Below are 12,916 nucleotides of genomic sequence, written 5' to 3'. Positions count from 1 at the left end.
TGATTTACACAACATGCCTAGCACTTTGAAGATGCTAAATATTTTTTGTTGTTGTGAAACAAACAAGAAATAAGACAAACTGAACTTGAGGGTGCATAACTATTCACCCCCTCAAAGTCAATACTTTGTAGAGTCACCTTTTGCAGCAATTACAGCTGCAAGTCTCTTGGGGGTATGTCTCTATAAGGTTGGCACATCTAGCCACTGGGATTTTTGCCCATTCTTCAAGGCAAAACTGCTCCAGCTCCTTCAAGTTGGATGGGTTCCGTTGGTGTACAGCAATCTTTAAGTCATTACACAGATTCTCAATTGGATTGAAGTCTGGGCTTTGACTAGGCCATTCCAAGACATTTAAATGTTTCCCCATAAACCACTCGAGTGTTGCTTTAGCAGTATGCTTAAGATCATTGTCCTGCTGGAAGGTGAACCTCTGTCCCAGTCTCAAATCTCTGGAAGACTGAAACAGGTTTCCCTCAAGAATTTCTCTGTATTTAGCGCCATCCATCATTCCTTCAATTCTGACCAGTTTCCCTGTCCCTGCCGATGGAAAAACATGGGATGGTGTTCTCGGGTTGATGAGAGGTGTTGGGTTTGCGCCAGACATAGTTTTTATCTTGATGGCCAAAAACCTCCATTTTAGTCTCATCTGACCAGAGTACCTTCTTCCATATGTTTGGGGAGTCTCCCACATGCCTTTTGGCGAACACTTTAAGCAATTTGTTTTTTTCTGGCCACTGTTCTGTAAAGCCCAGCTCTGTGGAGTGTACGGCTTAAAGTGGCCCTATGGACAGATCCTCCAATCTCCGCTGTGGAGCTTTGCATCTCCTTCAGGGTTATCTTTGTTGACTCTCTGATTAATGCCCTCCTTGCCTGGTCCGTGAGTTTTGGTGGGCGGCCCTCTCTTGGCAGGTTTGTTGTGGTGCCAAATTCTTTCCATTTTTTAATAATGGATTTAATGGTGCTCTGTGGGATGTTCAAAGTTTGGGATTTTTTTTTATAACCCAACCCTGATCTGTACATCTCCACAACTTGGTCCCTGACCTGTTCGGAGAGCTCCTTGGTCTTCATGGTGTCACTTGCTTGGTGGTGCCACTTGCTTAGTGTGTGGCAGACTCTGGGGAATTCAGAACAGGTGTGTATATATATACAGTATACTGAGATCATGTGACAGATCATGTGACACTTAGATTGCACACAGGTGGACTTTATTTGACTAATTATGTGACTTCTGAAGTTAATTGGTTGCACCAGATCTTATTTAGGGGCTTCATAGCAAAGGGGGTAAATACATATGTAAGCACCACTTTTGAGTTTTGTTTTTTAAACATTTTTTTTAAGTAATTTTTTTCACTTCACCGATTTGGACTATTTTGTGTCTGTCCATTCCATGAAATCCAAATAACAATCAATTTAAATTGCATGTTGTAATGCAATAAAATAGCAAAAACTTGGCACACCTGTATTTAGGGAGTTTCTCCAATTCTTCTCTGCAGATCCTCTCAAGCTCTGTCAGGTTGGATGGGCAGTGTTGCTGCACAGCTATTTTCAGGTCTCTCCAGAGATGTTTGATCAGGTTCAATTCCGTGGTGTGGCTGGATCACTCAAGGACATTCAGAGACTTGTCCCAAAGCCATTCCTGCATTGTCTTGGCTGTGTGCTTAGGGCCATTGTCCTGTTGGAAGGTGAACCTTCGCCCCAGTCTGAGGTTCTGAGTGCTCTGAGGTTCTGAGTGCTCTGGAGCAGGTTTTCATCAAGGATCTCTCTCTACTTTTCTCCATTCATCTTTCACTTGGTCCTGACTAGTCTCCCATTACCTGCCTCTGAAAAACATCCCCACAGCATAATGCTGCCACCACCATGCTTCACTGTACGATGGTGCCAGGTATTCAAGCCAAAGTTCAATCTTGGTTCCATCAGACCAGAGAATCTTGTTTCTTATGGTCTGAGAGTCTTTAGGTGCATTTTGGCAAACTCCAAGCGGGCTATCATGTGCCTTTTACTAAAGAGTGGCTTCCGTCTGGCCACTCTACCATGAAGGCCTGATTGGTGGAGTGCTGCAGAGATGGTTGTTCTTCTAGGAGATTCTCCCATCTCCACAGAGGAACTCTGGAGCTCTGTCAGTGTGACCAAGGCCCTTCTCCCCTGATTGCTCAGTTTGGCCGGGTGGCCAGCTCTAGGAAGAGTCTTGGTGGTTCCTAACTTCTTTAATTTAAGAATGATGGAGACCTCTGTGTCCTTGGGGACCTTCAATGCTGCAGAATTATTTTGATACCCTCCCCAGATCTGTGCCTATGTAACAGGGTTTTATTGGTGATTCCCTTTGCCACTTTATTGTTAAGCCAATGGGTTTTTGGTGTTAGTTTTGTCTTGCCGTCACCTACTCAACATGGCATCTTATTGGCTGGTTTGCGTAGCTTGCTTACGAGGGAGGATGTTTCAGTTAGAATCGTCCCAGTGAACAAGCACCAAACCAGCGGTAAGTTGTTGGTTGCAAAGCACTGTACATCAAAAGTGACTTTTATACTCCCAAGTGATGATTTAAATGTACAATTTATATACATTTGTTTGTAAATGTTATTCGAACATCACACATAAGATGCAGTGTTTTTTGGAGAATATTTGTTGTGCATTTTGTTGAAAAGAATTCCCGCCAGTACTAGCTAGCAACTTACTGTGTCTGGTGGGGGGGTTCATATATTTTGTACAGTGCGTGAGTGCAGAGTTGGATGGTGAGCCGTGCATTGCATGACGTGCAATTTTGTGCTGTTCCTACCAGGTACATTGTTAAAGATATTATATTGTAATTGTATTATTTTGGTAACTACATGTCCCAGTGAACAAGCACCAAACCAGCGAATAAATCTCCATGACTGGTGCAACACGTTGGAATTCGTGTCGAGGATTGATTGTACACAACGCAAGAAGAGTACTGTTACACCTAGACACAATCCTGTCTCGGAGCTCAACGGACAATTCCTTCAACCTCATGGCTTGGTTTTTGCTCTGACATGCACTGTCAACTGTGGGACCTTATATAGACAGGTGTGTGTCTTTCCAAAACATGTCCAGTCAATTTAATCTACCAGTGGACTCCAATCAAGTTGTAGAAACATTTCAAGAATGATCAATGGAAACAGGATGCACCTGAGTTGAATTTCGAGTTTCATAGCAAAGGGTCTGAATACGTATGTAAATAGGGTATTTCTGGTTTTTATTTTTAAAACATTTGATAAAATTTCTAAACCTGTTTTCACTTTGTCATTATAGTGTATTGTGTGTAGATTGATGAGGGAAATATTTTATTTAATCCATTTTAGAATAAGGCTTTAAAGTAACAAAATGTGGAAAAAGTCAAGGGGTCTGAATACTTTCTGAATGCACTGTAGAACCTTCCGTTCATTCCTATCTTAAATCTTTGAATGTTCTCATGAGCCTGTGATGAGGTATTTTCTGTAAAACAGAGATTTAGATTGTATCATTTTACATATTGCTATTTCTTCAAATTCACATTTACCGCAAACTTACGTGGGTAAAAGCCTTGTACAGGACAACTAGACGGCCATAAATTCCGTGACCCATCTCTGAATTCACCTCAAAGTCAGTGTCTGATATAATTTCATTCATGCTCTCGTGTTTGATCTGCTCGTCTCAGAAAATCATTGATATGAGTTTGAAAGAGGCCGGGAAAGGTTATGAACAGTGTTCCGGTTAATGAGGAGATGCTATCCAGACGGCAGACGGGGTCATGTAATGTTATCCTTTGTTAGACCGTCCTGATATCACAAGTTTACATCCGAAACGAGAGCGTAGCGGTTAGGATGGTGAATCAGGCTAGTGTAATATATTGCATAATCCCAAATTGCACTCTATTCCCTATATAGTGCACTACATTTGACCAGGTCCCATTGTCAGCAGCATACCACAATGCATCCAACTGTTGGCTTGCCTCTGATGCTAATCAGGGTTGGTTGTGGTTGGTACCTGGATGGGAAACCAGATGCTTCTGGAAGTGGTGTTGTAGGACCAGTAGGAGGTGCTCTTTCCTCTGATGTAAAAGAAAAGTGAACTATTTCCCATTGCCCCAAGGGGTCATTGTCCTGTGTAGGGGGCTGTCTTTGGATGGAATGTTAAAAGGGTGTCCTGACTCTCTGTGGACACTAAAGATCCCATGCCATTTATTGTAAGAGTAGGGTTGTTGATGCTGCTGTCTTGGCTAAATTCCCAATCTGGCCCTCATATCATCATGGCCACCTAATCATTCCCAGCTTCCAATTGGCTCATTCTTCTCCCCTGTAACTATTCCCCAGGTCATTGCTGTAAATGAGAATATGTTCTCAGTCAACTTACCTGGTAAAATAAGAGTTAAATATAAACGAGGCTCTGGTCAAAAGTAGTGCACTTTGAAGAGACTATTGTGCCATGTGTCAGTCATCCATAATGAGTGTCTTTGATTCCAGGTGAGGGACAGTCATCGGAGCAGCTCCAACTTCATACTATTCTCCCAAGAGCTCAGGAACAAAGACGGGTACAACCAGGTTATCTTCTCTGGATTCTGTAGGAAGGTAATGACAACAACCAGGTCATTTTGTCTGGATTCTGTAGGAAGGTAATGACAACAACCAGGTCATTTTGTCTGGATTCTGTAGGAAGGTAATGACAACAACCAGGTCATTTTGTCTGGATTCTGTAGGAAGGTAATGACAACAACCAGGTTATCTTCTCTGGATTCTGTAGGAAGCTAATGACAACAACCAGGTCATTTTGTCTGGATTCTGTAGGAAGGTAATGACAACATAGCCTACTGTATTGTACTGCCAAGAGGAGTTTCAGTTGCTTTCTCTGTCTCTTTCTCTTTCCCTCTTTGGAAAAACCTTTAACTTCAGATCCAGACTTGGACTTTTTGTGTTCACATATCTGTCCTGGTTTCTGTTTTGGCTGGTTTGATCCATGATAGTTCTGATTTCTACATTAAAGATGCCATTGTATAGCAAAATTTAAACATTATATCATTCTCTCTCCCTCTCTCCCTCTCTCCCTCTCTCCCTCTCTCAGATGAACAGATTCAGTAAAAGCACAGACAGGGCTTTGCTGATCACAGACAAACATATCTACAAACTGGACCCCAAAAAACAGTTTAAAGTGTTGAAAAGACTGCCTCTAGAAGTGGTGAGTATACTCTTCAAGTGTGCCCCGTCCAGTGAAAGCCACCTTACTCCAGCCCTTGAGTTACCTCTTTACATCCACCTACATCCGTTGCCTTGGTATTACTTACAGACATGGTATGCGTCCAAAATGGCACTCTTTTCCCTATATAGTGCACTACTTTTGACCAGGATCCACTATGTAGGGAATAGTGTGCCGTTTGGGATGTACTCATGATCAATGGCCTCTGTCTGTCTGTGTGAATTAGTGACCCAGAACAGAGGTTGAGGGAAGCAGGGAGAGGGGAAAGCAGGGAGAGGGGGAAGGAAGGAGAATGGGAGGGGGAAGGAGGGAGAGTGGGGGGGGGGAGGGGGGAGGAGTGAGGGAAGGGGGGGGAGAAGAAAGGAGGGGGGATGAGTGAGGGAAGGAGAGAAGGAGGGGGGAGGAAAGGCGGGAGAGTGGGAAGGAGGGGGGAGGAAAGGCGGGAGAGTGGGAAGAAGGGGGAGGAAAGGAGGGAGAGTGGGAAGGATTGGGGAGGAAATGAGGGGGAGGAGTGAGGGAAGGAGAGTGGACAGGAGGGAGAGCAGTGAGGGAAGGAAGGAGAGAGGAAAGGAGCGGGAGGAGTGAGGGTAGGAGGGAGAGAGGAAAGGAGGGGGAGGAGTGAGGGTAGGAGTGAGAGAGGGAGGAAGACAGGAGAAAGTGTTAGGTGTCTGATCTACATTTCGTGGTCCTGATGATGGAGGGGAGCAGTATGATGCTCCACAGATGTGTGTTGTGCTGCATTGACAGTCAGTCAGGGAGAGGGCCACGGTACTTACTGTACACACAGTGTGTTTTACTCTGAAGCTGTCCATGTTACAGAACACACTGTAGGTTTAGGTAACAAGGCAGTTAATTATACCAGTATTACATAATGAGAGAACACAGCTGAACACCAGTTAGGACAGAACACAACACACACAGCTGAACACCAGTTAGGATAGAACACAACAAACACAGCTGAACACCAGTTAGGATAGAACACACACAACACAGCTGAACACCAGTTAGGATAGAACACACACAACACAGCTGAACACCAGTTAGAACAGAACACAACAAACAGCTGAACACCAGTTAGGATAAAGCACAGCTGAACACCGGTTAGCATAGAACACAACAAACACAGCTGAACACCAGTTAGGACAGAACACAGCTGAACACCAGTTAGGATAGAACACAACAAACAGCTGAACACCAGTTAGGATAAAGCACAGCTGAACACCGGTTAGCATAGAACACAACAAACACAGCTGAACACCAGTTAGGACAGAACACAGCTGAACACCAGTTAGGATAGAACACACACAACAAACACAGCTGAACACCAGTTAGGACAGAACACAGCTGAACACCAGTTAGAACAGAACACAACAAACAGCTGAACACCAGTTAGGATAAAGCACAGCTGAACACCGGTTAGCATAGAACACACACAACACAGCTGAACACCAGTTAGAACAGAACACAACAAACAGCTGAACACCAGTTAGGATAAAGCACAGCTGAACACCGGTTAGCATAGAACACAACAAACACAGCTGAACACCAGTTAGGACAGAACACAGCTGAACACCAGTTAGGATAGAACACACACAACAAACACAGCTGAACACCAGTTAGGACAGAACACAGCTGAACACCAGTTAGAACAGAACACAACAAACAGCTGAACACCAGTTAGAATAGAACACAACAAACACAGCTGAACACCATTTAGGACAGAACACAACAAACACAGCTGAACACCAGTTAGGATAGAACACAGCTGAACACCAGTTAGAATAGAACACAACAAACACAGCTGAACACCATTTAGGACAGAACACAACAAACACAGCTGAACACCATTTAGGATAGAACACAACACACACAGCTGAACACCAGTTAGGATAGAACACAGCTGAACACCAGTTAGGATAGAACACAACAAACACAGCTGAACACCAGTTAGAACAGAACACAACAAACAGCTGAACACCAGTTAGGATAAAGCACAACACAGCTGAACACCAGTTAGAACAGAACACAACAAACAGCTGAACACCAGTTAGGATAGAACACAACACAGCTGAACACCAGTTAGGATAGAACACAACAAACACAGCTGAACACCAGTTAGGATAAAGTACAGCCATACTGTGGGAAGAAACAGTTGAGTTATGAAGTTATCCATGTTTGCTTGTATTCATCCAGCCAGCTGTAAGCGGTTTAGCTCTCTCTCTCTCACTGGCTCTATCTCTCTGGCTCTATCTCCCTGGCTCTATCTCTCTGGCTCTATCTCTCTGGCTCTATCTCTCTGTCTCTCTCTCTCTTCCATTTCTCTCTCTCTCTCTCTCTTCCATTTCTCTCTCTCTCTCTCTCTTCCATTTCTCTCTCTCTCTCTCTCTTCCATTTCTCTCTCTCTCTCTCTCTCTTCCATTTCTCTCTCTCTCTCTCTTCCATTTCTCTCTGGCTCTCTCTCTCTCTCTCTCTCTCTCTCTCTCTCTCTCTCTCTCTCTCTCTCTCTCTCTCTCTCTCTCTCTCTCTCTCGCTCTCTCTCGCTCTCTCTCTCTCTCTCTCTGTGTGTGTGTTTTAAATCTGACTGGGTCACTAATCATGACCTAATCTCCCCTAATACATACACACACACACACACACGTGCAGCATGGATAGAGAGAGTAAAGTACTAGACCGATATAAAACCCTGCAACTTATCCAGAATGCCGCAGCCCACCTGGTGTTCAACCTTCCTAAGTTCTCCCATGCCACCCCGCTCCTCTGTAAACTCCACTAGCTTTCCAGTCGAAGCTCAAGAGGAACTGCCCCTCCCTACCATCAGGCTACGCTCAAACCCTACACCCCAACCCAAGCACTCTGTTCTGTCACCTCTGGTCGCTTGGCTCTCCCACCCCTACGGGAGGGGAGCTCCTGCTCAACCCACTCTTCTCTGTCCTGTGACTGTACCCAACGCGCTAACCGCTAGGCTACCTACTGCCATGAAGAGTGGAAACAGAAATTGAACCCTGGAAGGGAGTTATATACATGTGACTGTACCAGGAAGTGTTACCACTACACCACTGCTCTGTGTGTGTGTGTGTGTGTGTGTGTGTGTGTGTGTGTGTGTGTGTGTGTGTGTGTGTGTGTGTGTGTGTGTGTGTGTGTGTGTGTGTGTGTGTGTGTGTGTGTGTGTGTGAATGCGTCTTAGTCTAAGTGTGTATGTGTGTGTGTGTGTGTGTGAATGCGTCTTAGTCTAAGTCCGTATGTGTCTGAGTGTGAACCGGAGTGTGTGTGTGTGTGTGTGTGTGTGTGTGTGTGTGTGTGTGTGTGTGTGAACCGGAGTGTGTGTGTGTGTGTGAACCGGAGTGTGTGTGTGTGTGTGTGTGTGTGTGTGTAGCTTACCCCCAATACCTCTTTCTACTCCCCCAGATGACAGGCCTGAGCGTCACTGCAGGCGTTGACCAGATGGTGGCGCTACACACTTCCTCCCAGGATGATGTTCTTCTCTACATCCAGAGAGGGGAGCTGTGCCCCGACCAGGACCGCATCGGGGAGCTGGTGGGAACGCTCATCGACCACTTCACACGGTCAGTGGCCACGGTCAGGGGGTGTCGGGTTGGGTAAGACCAAGCTGCACTGGACTGGCCTGGTTAAGCATTCACCGTAGTCAGTGACGACATGTGTTAACATTGTCGAACCAGCCTGAACAAGGATTGAGACTGGGATTGTGTTATAGCATGGTCAAACCAGCCTGAACAAGGATTGAGACTGGGATTGTGTTAGCATGGTCAAACCAGCCTGAACAAGGATTGAGACTGGGATTGTGTTAGCATGGTCAAACCAGCCTGAACAAGGATTGAGACTGGGATTGTGTTAGCATGGTCAAACCAGCCTGAACAATGATTGAGACTGGGATTGTGTTAGCATGGTCAAACCAGCCTGAACAAGGATTGAGACTGGGATTGTGTTAGCATGGTCAAACCAGCCTGAACAAGGATTGAGACTGGGATTGTGTTAGCATGGTCGAACCAGCCTGAACAAGGATTGAGACTGGGCTTGTGTTAGCATGGTCGAACCAGCCTGAACAAGGTTTGAGACTGGGATTGTGTTAGCATGGTCGAACCAGCCTGAACAAGGATTGAGACTGGGATTGTGTTAGCATGGTCGAACCAGCCTGAACAAGGATTGAGACTGGGATTGTGTTAGCATGGTCAAACCAGCCTGAAAATGATTGAGACTGGGATTGTGTTAGCATGGTCAAACCAGCCTGAACAAGGATTGAGACTGGGATTGTGTTAGCATGGTCAAACCAGCCTGAACAAGGATTGAGACTGGGATTGTGTTAGCATGGTCAAACCAGCCTGAACAAGGTTTGAGACTGGGATTGTGTTAGCATGGTCGAACTAGCCTGAACAATGATTGAGCCTGGGATTGTGTTAGCATGGTCAAACCAGCCTGCACAAGGATTGAGACTGGGATTGTGTTAGCATGGTCGAACCAGCCTGAACAATGATTGAGACTGGGATTGTGTTAGCATGGTCAAACCAGCCTGAACAAGGATTGAGACTGAGATTGTGTTAGCATGGTCAAACCAGCCTGAACAAGGATTGAGACTGGGTTTGGGTTGAGACTGCGATTGGTTTAGACTACAGCTCTTCCAGGTCTTTTCACACTAGCCAACTGTTTCAAGACAAGTTATACTGAACTGGCCTGGTTAGGCATTCACCATAGTTGCTGGAACCTGAAAAGCTGAAAAGGGCAATGTGTAAAGAAAATACCACAGTCAGCACGGTTTGGTTGGGGTCAGCAGGATAGCGTAAATGGGGTATCAATGTCGAACTTAATTAAAAACTTTTCTCAGGGGCCTCCCGAGTCTAAGGGACTGCATTGCGGCAAGTAGCCTAGTGGTTAGAGTGTTGGGCCAGTAACCGAAAGGTTGCTAGATTGAATCCCAGCGCTGACAAGGTAAAATTATGTCCTTCTGCCCCTGAACAAGGCAGTTAACCCACTCTTCCTAGGCCATCATTGTAAATAAGAACTTGTTCTTAACTGACTTGTTTAGTTAAATAAAGGTAAAAATAATAATAAAATATATTGCAGTGCTTGAGGTGTCACTACAGACCCGGGTTTGATCCTAGGCTGTGTCACAGCTGGCTGTGACTGGGAGGTACAATTGGCCCAGCGTCGTCAGGGTTAGGGGAAGGTTTGTTTGGGCGTCTGCAAGCTGACCTCGGTCGACAGGTGTACAGTGTTTCCTCTGACCCATCGATGAGGCTGGCTTCCAGGTTAAGTGAGCAGTGTTAAGAAGCAGTGCGGCTTGGCAGTGTCATGTTTCGGAGGACGCATGGCTTTTAACCTTCGCTTCTCCCGAGTCCGTAGGGGAGTTGCAGCGATGGAACAAGACTGTAACTACCAATTGGATATCACTAAATTGGGAGAAAAAAGGGGTAAAATAATATACTTTATATATAATAATAATATACTTTATAACTTTATTCTAAATTTTATTTTGATAAGTCTGAATCTGATGTCTGATTCATAATGGCATTTATCTCTGTCATAGTTATGAATCAGATTCATGGCATTAATCACTGCCATATTTAAATGTATAATCATTTGTTATTGTCAAACTGATTTTCATGGCCCTCCAGTGTTCAGGTCGTGTTTAGGATCAGTTTTCCCTCTCCCTCCCTTCTTGAACCAAAACTGACCTCAGATTAGCGGCTAGGGCAGACATCACCCTGCACCCCAACAGGCAGTTTTGAAACCAGGCCAGCAGTCTCTCCACTAAGCCTCTGGTCTTCGAGCAGTCTCTCCACTAAGCCTCTGGTCTTCCAGCAGTCTCTCCACTAAGCCTCTGGTCTTCCAGCAGTCTCTCCACTAAGCCTCTGGTCTTCGAGCAGTCTCTCCACTAAGCCTCTGGTCTTCGAGCAGTCTCTCCACTAAGCCTCTGGTCTTCCAGCAGTCTCTCCACTAAGCCTCTGGTCTTCCAGCAGTCTCTCCACTAAGCCTATGGTCTTCCAGCAGTCTCTCCACTAAGCCTATGGTCTTCCAGCAGTCTCTCCACTAAGCCTCTGGTCTTCCAGCAGTCTCTCCACTAAGCCTCTAGTCTTCCAGCAGTCTCTCCACTAAGCCTCTGGTCTTCCAGCAGTCTCTCCACTAAGCCTCTGGTCTTCCAGCAGTCTCTCCACTAAGCCTAGGGTCTTCCAGCAGTCTCTCCACTAAGCCTAGGGTCTTCCAGCAGTCTCTCCACTAAGCCTCTGGTCTTCCAGCAGTCTCTCCACTAAGCCTAGGGTCTTCCAGCAGTCTCTAGCAGCACCCATCCCAAAATGATTGGATTCCTAAATCTTAATTTTCAAATCCAGTGAGGGCCATACTGACTTAGTTACTTAAGGGATTGGACTCTTTTTTTCAATATTCGCCAAAAATTACATACCCAAATCGTACTGCCTGTAGCTCAGGACCTGAAGCAAGGATATGCATATTATTGATACCATTTGAAAGGAAACACTTTGACGTTTGTGGAAATGTGTATATTAATGTATGACAATATAACACATTCCATCTGGTAAAAGACAACAGAAGAAAAAAATAAGTATATCTTCTTTTTTTTCATCTTTGAAATGCAAGAGAAAGGCCAATATATGACTTAGGAATCTAGGCGCAATTTAGATTTTGGCCAATAGATGGCAGTGTACGTGCAACGTTTTAAACTGATCCAATGAACCATTGCATTTCTGTTCAAATGTTGTATCAAGACTGCCCAAATGTGCCTAATTAGTTCATTAATACATTTTCAAGTTCATAACTGTACACTCTCCTCAAACAATAGCATGGTATTCGTTCACTGTAATAGCTACTGTCAATTGGACAGTGCAGTTAGATTAAGAAGAAGTCAAGCTTTCTGCCCATATCAGATATGTCTATGTCATGGGAAATGTTCTTGTTACTTACAATGTCATGCTAATCACATTAGTGCACATTAGCTCAACCGTCCCGTGGGGGGCACCACCGATCCCGTAGAGGTTCAAAACACCAGAGACCTTACTCCTACTTATTCTCATTGTCATGTGAAATGTTAGTTTTCAGTGCCAACCTCTGAATCGTCATTTACAACTGTCCAAATATCACCTCCATGTACTGTAGTTACAAATTCCTCATGTTCCATTAGCCCATGATTATCAATCATGTGTTTTTAACGTCACACATACTGTACGGCAGGTCTGTGTGGGATACAGGATCAGTCTTGTCTGTGCAGCAGCCTGCCACCTCATTAATGTACTGGTATCCAGACCCCCTGGGGAGAGAATTATAGGACCACAGTCAGCTGGTCAGAAGCTGTACCAGGCTGTGTTTTGGGGGATTTTTTATGTGTGTGTGTGTCTGTGCGTTTGTGTGTGTTTTTAATGAGAGACACGCTCCTGGTGGTGTCTATGGGTCTGGGTTTGTGTTGGGGGAGGGAGTCGGTCAGTCAGTGACACGGGGGCCCACACAAAGCAGCTGTGTGTCTCTTGCTGCTGATCGAAGTAGCGGGCGTCGAAGGGAGAGTTAGAGCGGGTGCCATTGAGAAAGGATAATCAGTGTGCTGGTCCATCTGCCTGCGTGACCCCTGTGTGCCTTTGTTTCTCACCATCTAGGGGTCATGATCCCTACAGGTTCTCATCAAAAGAGAGAATTGGAGACTTTGAGTTGGGGGGTTGCCGACGACAGAAGTGTGTGTGTGAGGGGGTGAGTGTGTTGTGAGCATGTGCGAGGG

At 45.2% G+C, this 12,916-nt stretch overlaps 1 protein-coding gene across 1 annotated transcript in view; it reads left to right on the top strand.

Annotated features, from left to right (window-relative positions):
* LOC129820347 (unconventional myosin-Ig-like) overlaps window positions 1-12,916 on the top strand; it is a 73,597-nt gene that overhangs the window by 36,305 nt on the left and 24,376 nt on the right. The window contains exons 19-21 of the mRNA XM_055877414.1: window positions 4,458-4,562; window positions 5,053-5,166; window positions 8,590-8,747. Of these exons, the coding sequence (XP_055733389.1) occupies window positions 4,458-4,562; window positions 5,053-5,166; window positions 8,590-8,747 (377 nt within the window). The remainder of the gene's footprint in view (window positions 1-4,457; window positions 4,563-5,052; window positions 5,167-8,589; window positions 8,748-12,916) is intronic.

The sequence above is a fragment of the Salvelinus fontinalis genome, chromosome 22 (assembly GCF_029448725.1).
Source record: "Salvelinus fontinalis isolate EN_2023a chromosome 22, ASM2944872v1, whole genome shotgun sequence".
NCBI classification, from domain to species: domain Eukaryota; kingdom Metazoa; phylum Chordata; class Actinopteri; order Salmoniformes; family Salmonidae; genus Salvelinus; species Salvelinus fontinalis.
This window is presented reverse-complemented; position numbering and strand designations above follow the sequence as displayed.